The 9,169-nt window shown below is 39.4% G+C and overlaps 1 protein-coding gene across 1 annotated transcript; it reads right to left on the reverse strand.

Annotated features, from left to right (window-relative positions):
• Nucleotides 1-827: 827 nt before the first annotated feature.
• Nucleotides 828-8,328, reverse strand: LOC138360160 (piggyBac transposable element-derived protein 4-like). Its single transcript, XM_069320104.1, has 2 exons — nt 7,687-8,328; nt 828-1,055 (listed from the first exon to the last, which is right to left on the reverse strand). Exons 1-2 carry the CDS (start codon nt 8,326-8,328, stop codon nt 828-830), a joined length of 870 nt encoding a protein of 289 aa, XP_069176205.1.
• Between the last annotated feature and the right edge of the window lie 841 nt (nt 8,329-9,169).

A 9,169-nucleotide genomic window follows, 5' to 3' on the forward strand; every position in this document is an offset into this window, starting at 1 on the left:
CAGAACAGACACCTTCTCTCTCTGGCTGAGTTTGTCCTCTTAGTAGACATATCAGTTGTAACGTCGGAGGGAGATACAGAATAAATACCTACACTACCACTCCTTTTTCCAGTGGATGGAGTAGTCTTAGGTTTGAATTTATTGGACTTATTCAAAGTCGATTTGGGTTTGACTGAGTTGTCAATGTTAGGTGGGTTATGATGAGAGTTAGTAGAGAAGTATGAAACACTCTTCCCATCTTGGTTGGCTCTTTGTCTTTCGACTAAGGTATGTAGACCTTCTGTAATTTCATTCAAGGTCAGAAAGGTTTTATTGTACATAGTACACAATTTATCTGAAGTTTCTCTTGGTAATTTGCACCTTACAACTACTTTTGTCATCCATTCAGCAGTCTGAATTTGGACTTTAAGGCTTAAGGCCTTGAGTAAAGATTCTAACTCTAGTCTGAAAGTTTGGAGAGAATCTGTAGAATTATTAGCAGATGGTAAATCCAACAATTTTTTAATTAAGATAGTAATAATTCTTTCCTTGTTATCGTAGTTGTTCTTAAGCAATTGAACAGCTAGGTCGTAACCATCACTGGTCAGTGTTATGTTAGAGATTACCTTCAAGGCTTCATTTCGTAACAAGCCTTGTAAAAAAGTGAACTTGGTTGTTTGAGGGATGTTAGCTTTAGAGTCTACTGCATCTACGAATTTACTCCAGAAATCATCCCAACTCTCATTCTCGTTATCAGAGAAAGTGGGTATATTGATCTGAGGTAATTTGACATCAGGATCTGGATGTGCAGTAGAGGCTGTTGTTAATTTGTTTTTGCAATTTGCTTTTTAAAGGTTTGAAGCTTTAGATGCCTGTACATCATCTTCGTACTTGGCTAAATCATTTACAATATCCTCAAGTTCAGTTTCACCTATTGAAGTTTTGTAAAGTTCTGTCAAGTACAGATTCATATGTTGCTTAATATGCTCGAATTTGCCTTCAGCAACTTGAAGTAAGTCTTCTAATTCAAGGTAGTCAACAGGTGACTGTTGGGACAGATTTTGACACTTTGTAATCTGTCGGGTCAAATGACCTTTCAGACCGATAAGGGTCCTTTTCATTTTGTCAGCCGTTTCCATCTTGCTGGGTAAGGGCTGGTCTGATAGTAAATAGTTGTTACTGATGTAACTGGGATATTGACTCATTCAATGGAGTTCAATATCAATATAATAGCCTTATGTACTTAAATAGACTATACTACCTCGTTCAGAGGTTAATTTACCTACCTAACAATAAGTAGCTAAGGATTTTGAGCAGTGCTTGAACTTCACCATTAACTTTCTTCCGGCTAGCTCATCTTTATCACCATTAGATGTAATGGTGATCATTCAGCAGCACTCAAAATGCATACACACAAATAATGAGTACACAAACAATTAATACGTATATACTCTAATCAAAGTTACTATAAGTTTGAATCCCACCCTTGATAGGGTCAGCACAAGAATGAATAATGTATGCACTACTGACTAGTCCAAGACTAGTTGTAAGAATTTCTACCTAAGAAACTACAAATTTATTTAGTCTGCATTTGTGCCAAATTCAGCACAATCACAGCCTAAATTCCTACCTAATAAAGGTTGGCATAGATTAATTTGTGGTGCAATAATGTAAATATATAGTTGTGCTGTGTTTTTGTTTTTTTTAGATTTTATAGTTTATATAAGTGTGCACTTGCACACACAGGTGAAAATACAATTATGTACAATTAATTTGGCTTGCCAGCCACAGCCTTTTATGGTGATTAATTGTGTTGATCAATTTGTCAACTACATGTGACCTAGACTCACCTGACAGGTGTACACCATCTCTTGCCAGGTTTTGCCTGCATGGTCTGGCTGTAAATTGAATATAAGTGGCATCCAATCGTACTCTCTTCCTCAGCCTAAAGTTTATATTTGGCAGCTCTTTGATAATATTCTGGACTTACTCCCCAACAATTATTATTGCTCAGTTGGCGAGGTTCCACTAATGTGAACACCACTGAACTGCTAACAAGTTTAAATGAGGAAATTATTGTTTTAAGGTGATTAATTACCTCAGCTGGGTGTCGAGTAGGATGGATGTCATTACCACCTAAATAAATAATAGTTAGATGGTGAGGCCACTCTAACGCAGGTGTTAATGTGGAATTATTATAGAAGTTATGAGCTGTTGCTCCTGGTGACCTGAAGATTCTCACCTCAGTATGAGGTATAGGTCTGAGTGTTGTGGGCAATTGACTGTGTCCCACGAGTGCTACTTTATACATGAGGTATAAGCAGCAAATAAATTGGTGTGAATTAGGCTAACCTATGTGGTACACTGCCGGTAGCCACAATTAATAAAATGTGGTTAGTCTAGACTACTTCACACGGTGATTAGTTATGACTAATTAGTAATGTTAATTGGTATGTATCCGGTTCGATAAGGACCATAATGTTGGATGTCTGGGGCTTGACTTATATATTCAATTAATTGATTATTGTATTTAAATAAATCGAAGGACCACCCACTTTTGAGAAAAGAGGGAAAACGAGTAAAAGTGATCATTAGAATGACACTAGAGAACCAGTGTCTATGGATATTAATTAAAAGAATAATCACGGGAAAATAATGAATAGACTGTATTATTAATTAATTAAAGACAAAGCCTCAAATATCAACATTGGGGGGGTATTTCTAGAAATTCATATATATCTAGGAACCAGTGTGGTTCGTCACTACATAATAATCAAGTAAATACAATATATATAATATATATAATCAAGTAAATACTAAATACAATAATCAAGGAGAAGGAAAAAATAGAAGAAGCAGTAAAGGAAGCCAAACACTGCAGCAACTAAGATAAAACAAACATTAGGCTGGAAGTGAGAAAAGAATTGGCATCTAACCCGAAGTTGGTGCAAAACACAGTTGATCGGAGTAAGTCGCTGATCATTTTTGGCTGCAAAGAAAAGGCGATAACATCTAGGTCAGAAAGAGCTGTAGAAGAAGCTAAAGTAGTAGATAAAATTGTTGGCCTCGTGGAAGGTCTTACAACCATAGAGAATGTGTGTGACTACAGGAGACTAGGCAGGTACGTAAAAGGGAAAGATCGACCTTTGAGGATCACCCTAAACGGTGCCAAACAGATGGAAGAAGTACTAAGGAATGCTAGAAAATTGCAAAGTGATGAGGATGGGAAAGGGTGGTTGTTAAGACGAGATCTTTCAAAAGAAGATAGAGAGAGCTGAAACTGAACCTCGCCGAGGCAAAACATTTAAATGAGAGCAGGAATGAAGAAGAAATAAATTCTTTTTTCTACAAAGTGATAGGGTAGGCAAACCAGTAAAGTGGTACATAAAGGCAAACCAACAAAATCAATAGAGAGAGGGGGAGTGAAGAATAAGGAGAGGGGGAACAAGTTCTTGAAGATGGTACACACCAACATAGATGGAGTGAGATCGAAGATACTGGAGTTAAGTGATGTAATACAGCTGCAGACACCAGACATTGTTGCACTCACGGAGACAAAACTTGAAGATGTAATTTTAAATGAGGTCATATTCCCAAAGAGCTACTCAATTTGGAGACGGGACAGAAGAATTAGGAAAGGCGGTGGCGTTGCTGTGCTGGTAAAAGAACACCTAAAGGTGAACAAAATAATGACTGCCAATCCACAAGAAGTTGACATAATAGCACTAGAGATCTGCCATGAGGATGATAAACTAATGATAATAAATGCATATAGTCCACCGCCAAGCAGCACATGGTCAAAGAAGGAGCTAGATAGTAAACGTGAAGGTCTTATAACAATAATGAGAGAGATTATAGCGAGAGCGGATAACGATAGATCACGACTGTTGATAGTCGGTGACTTCAACTTGAAATCCATAGACTGTGAAGCATTTGAAGCTAAAACAGAAGATTTTTGGACCTGTAAATTTGTAGACCTCATCCTGGAAACATTCTTGTATCACCATGTTAAACAAGCTATGAGGATGAGGGAAGGGGATGTTCCCTCCATGCTAGATTTGATATTTACCAGGAAGGAGGAAGTGATATTTGACATTCAGTACCTTCCTCCCTTGGGTAAAAGTGACAATGTCTTTTTGGGAATAAAGTATGCAATGCGTTATAAGCTGGAAGAAAATAAGGCGGTTGAAGCAGTTGAAAAACCAAACTTCAGGAGAGGACATTATGGTGACCTTAGAAATTTTTTTAGTGAGTATAATTGGACAGACTTGATGCTAGGCAAGGAAGTGAATGAGATGTATGTCAAGTTTTGTGAAATATATGATAAAGGCACAAAAAATTTTATACCAAAACAGAGATGCAGAACTAGGAAACAGGATTGGTTCAATAGAAATTGCGAGAGGGCTAGAGACCAAAAGACACAAAAATGGAATCAATACAGGAAGAGGCCGAACCCCCAAACATACCAGCGATACAAAGATGCGAGAAACAACTACACGGCAGTGAGGAGAGAGGCAGAAAGAAATTTTGAAAAAGGGATTGCAGACAAATGTAAAACAGAACCAGGTCTATTCTATAAATTCATAAACAACAAATTGCAGGTAAAGGATAATATTCAGAGGTTGAAAATGGGAAATAGATTCACGGAAGATGAAAAGGAAATGTGTGAAACACTAAACGAGGGGTTCCAAAGTGTGTTTGTACAAAATGAGATCTTTAGGGAACCAGATACAATAAGAATCCAGAGAACAACATAGAGCACATAGAGGTGTCTAGAGACGAAGTGGAAAAAATGCTCAAGGAGCTCGGTAAGAACAAAGCAGCTGGCCCAGATGGCGTTTCACCATGGGTTCTGAGAGAATGTGCATCTGAGCTCAGCATTCCACTTCACCTGATCTTTCAGGCATCCCTGTGTACAGGAATCGTAGCAGACGTGTGGAAACAGGCTAACATAGTTCCAATCTACAAAAGTGGCAGCAGGGAAGACCCCCTCAATTATAGACCTGTATCATTGACAAGTGTAATAATGAAAGTATTGGAAAAACTAATCAAAACTAAATGGGTAGAACACCTAGAGAGAAATGATATAATATCAGACAGACAGTATGGTTTTCGATCTGGAAGATCCTGTTTATCGAATTTACTCAGTTTCTATGATCGAGCCACAGAGATATTACAGGAAAGAGATGGTTGGGTTGACTGCATCTATCTGGACCTAAAAAAAGCTTTCGACAGAGTTCCACATAAGAGGTTGTTCTGGAAACTGGAAAATATTGGAGGGGTGACAGGTAAGCTTCTATCATGGATGAAAAATTTTCTGACTGATAGAAAAATGAGGGCAGTAATCAGAGGAAATGTATCGGAATGGAGAAATGTCACAAGTGGAGTACCACAGGGTTCAGTTCTTGCACCAGTGATGTTTATTATGTACATAAATGATCTACCAGTTGGTATGCAGAATTATATGAACATGTTTGCTGATGATGCAAAGATAATAGGAAGGATAAGAAATTTAGATGATTGTCATGCCCTTCAAGAAGACCTGGACAAAATAAGTAGATGGAGCACCACTTGGCAAATGGAATTTAATGTTAATAAATGTCATGTTATGGAATGTGGAATAGGAGAACATAGACCCCACACAACCTATATATTATGTGAGAAATCTTTAAAGAATTCTGATAAAGAAAGAGATCTAGGGGTGGTTCTAGATAGAAAACTATCACCTGAGGACCACATAAAGAATATTGCGCAAGGAGCCTATGCTATGCTTTCTAACTTCAGAATTGCATTTAAATACATGGATGGCGATATACTAAAGAAATTGTTAATGACTTTTGTTAGGCCAAAGCTAGAATATGCAGCTGTTGTGTGGTGCCCATATCTTAACACTTTCGCGCTCTCGGCGCTCAAAAAAAATCAATACCCCAGATGCTTTCGGCACTTCGCGCTCCTACGCGGTAAGACCGAAAAAGTGTACACTCTTTTGACTGTCCTGACAATAATTGAAGGCGCACGTATTTAAATTTGGTATCACTGTGTTCGCAATGAAATTGTCTATAAGAGCATACCTATAAAATGCCGCCCAAGCATAAGGAGTATCAACACCAAATAAAAAACTATGCAGATCACTCGCCGAGAGCGCCAAACAGCAACAAAATGTTTCCACTCTCTTAATGGTTGCGAAGCCTACAGTTGTCCTACATCGCTAATTTTGGTATCATTGGAATCGCAATAAAATTCTCTACACGGACATATGCATATGAATGTTTAACATAGGTAATTGCCCACCCGCAAGAGAGTGTGAAGTGGAGAGTAGTTAGCCGCGAGCGCACTGGTGAAAACACAGGGGGGAAATCATGCTTGGAAAGTTTATACATTTATACGTTTCCTGACCCTACTTTTCTATGTACGTATATCTTTTTTATACCAATGTGTTCGCAATAAAATTTTCTATAAGATGAAATGTATAACATTTGTACAAAGCATGTGTAAGAGAAGCGCCAAATATAGAACCACGTCGCTCAGTATGCGTTCGCGGCAGAAACGAACGCATTGTTTTCGTTCGTTTGATGTTTGTCATGTTTATACTTGTTGAAACATTTTATAATTTGTATGACAGTGATCGCAGTAAAATTCCCTACAGAGACATATACATAACACATACAAATATTTCCTACGTGTTGGATATATCAACGGCTAAAGGGAACCCACTGCCACACGGCCGCCACACCCAGAGCCACACCCGCCACACCCCCAAACATACTTTGTATTTTTTTTTTTTTTACTCATAGAAGTTTATGCGATATGTATAATATTCATTCTGGTACCAAAAAATTCGCAAATAAATTCTCTACAAAACGTATATAATATAACTTCTTATACATGATAAAAAATTCCAAATAGGTGTACTTACCCTGTCTATGTTGATTGAAGATCAGCAGTTGAGCATTTTTTCTTCACTCCACCATCTTCAGGCTTCTGATCCTGAAGTTGCTCATCTGATGTTTTTTAGGTGGAGTGAAGCTGTTGCCGGTGGTTATTTTTTCTCCACCCAAAATATCTTTCTTCGGTGGTACCTTGTGTAGCAAGGCGCAGCGCACAGTGCCACATCACAAGTTTTACATCCATATATCACGTCCCTCCTTTTGCCAGACTTGTAACAAACACGGCATCTTCTTTTTTTAGCCAAGTGCACGAGTTCATGCGTCAACTTGTAGTTGAGACGTTGTTCTGAATCTATAATTCTTGTATTTCTTGGATGCACTGGAGGAATATTGTCTTCTACAGGAACCACCAAACTTGTAGTAGAATCTTCTATGAAATCAGAAACATCAAGTGGTTCTATGTCCTCAATGTCCATTTCAGAATTTGTGGTTGATGAGTGGGCTTGAGGTGTGGAGATGAACAGAGGACGCCTCGCCCCAGATGTGCCGGGTGTTGAAACTGCCGCGTCAGCAGGAGGAGCTGCGCTGGCATCTATGTCGGGAACATGTGGTATACTTGTTGTTGTTGGCCATTCCTCGCTGTTCCATGCCAATAAGGCTTTTATTCCTACTGCGTGAAACTCTAATAGTGTTAGTTTTTTTGTATCTGTTGAGTAGTGGTTTACAATGCGTATGCATTGTGCATGGCCATTTGCAGAATATAGAAAGTGATCTTCTTGGTCCATTTGTGGGTTTTTCTTGCAAACTCATAATATTTGACCATTTGATCAAAATGATCTACACCTTTCATGAACTTATTGTAATCCACTATGGCCTTGGGTTTGTTCATTTTCACTATTTCTACTCCAGTTCTCCTGTCACGTTTACGAACGCGTTTCCTGCGCTGTGCTTGAGTAGTGTCGGCATTGTGGATATTGGTGATGACAGAGACGGGGCGCTTGTCCTTCCAAACTATAACAAAGGTGTTATCCTTACGCATGTATAGGGTTGTGTCGGTTGCCATTTTACCCTTTACCACTTGTTGCAGATCCTTGGGGGCGCCACGTTGGAGTCTAAGTGTGCCACATGTGTAAACACCCACTTCACGTAATTGTTCTGTTAGGCTTACCGAGTTATAGTAGTTATCCATATACAGATGATAACCCTTGTTGACTAGGGGCGCCATCAACCCCATCACGGTTTCCACTGTCGTTTTTCCAATTCCACAATACACATCAAATTTATATATGTAGCCTGATGTCCCTTCGGCCAACATATAAAATTTTACACCATATTTATCAGGCTTGTTGGGATTGTAGACCTTGAAAGAGAGGCGGCCGTGCCATGCCATTGTACCCTCATCGAGACTCAATTCTTTTTTGGGGATATATACAGATGCAAATTTTTCTGAAAAATAGTCCATTAGTGGTCTCACTTTTATCAGTCGGTCACTATTATTCACTGGAACGCCTTTTTTGTTATACATGTGGAAGAACTTAGAAATGTGTTGGAACCGAGCAGACGACATGGTGTCTGCCAGTACATCCTCATTGTAGGCATCTTCACTATGCCCATCAGTATGCACAGGGCCAAATATCGGGCCATTTCTTTCACAGACACTGGTTTCCACGTGTTTCTTGCTGAGTCAGCCATGAGATGTATGATGTGTGTGGCATGCAAATTGGTTTCATACGCTAAGTATTCAACCACTGCTCTAGTGAAAAACAGTTGTAAAAACTGCAATGGAGTAGTAGGTAGTGGAATTGTTAGGCCAGGGTTTGCAGAAAAGTCATCAACGATGGGAGGAGTATTGCTACGATTCCAGTCATCACCCAGCCTAGCCCTCTTTGGTACCGGACACGTGCGGTTTCCGCGTGGCGGGGCAGGGGCTTCTTCTTCACTCTCATCCTCGCTCTCACTCGAAATATCATCATCAGTTGTGGAAACCTCATATAACACATCATTTTCAGGTTTGTCAGCCTCAAATTCATTATCAGAAGACCCTGAAAAGGCTTCAACAACGTTGGGAATCTTGGATGGAGTGAGCTTGACCCCACGATACAGATCGTGAATCATGGCGATCTCTTCTGCTTTCCTAGATTTCCTACCTTTCTTTTGCGTTCCACTACTTGTTCCTGGTGCAGCATCCATGTTGAAGGTATTGAATGGGTTTTAGGTACACGAGAACGGAAACGGAACGGAAATAAATGCGTAAAACGGGTCACGTTTGCCGCGAGAGGGGAGCGCAGTGTGGGCACTTGGAG

The sequence above is a fragment of the Procambarus clarkii genome, unplaced genomic scaffold, assembly GCF_040958095.1.
Source record: "Procambarus clarkii isolate CNS0578487 unplaced genomic scaffold, FALCON_Pclarkii_2.0 HiC_scaffold_98, whole genome shotgun sequence".
NCBI lineage: Eukaryota > Metazoa > Arthropoda > Malacostraca > Decapoda > Cambaridae > Procambarus > Procambarus clarkii.

Coding starts and splice junctions, on each gene's coding strand:
- LOC138360160 (XM_069320104.1), bottom strand. CDS start 8,328: ATGGACTATTTTTCAGAAAAATTTGCATCTGTATATATCCCCAAAAAA. Junction 1,056..7,686: donor TAGATCATTTTGATCAAATG/GTCAAATATTAT, acceptor TTGACCCGACAG/ATTACAAAGTGTCAAAATCT.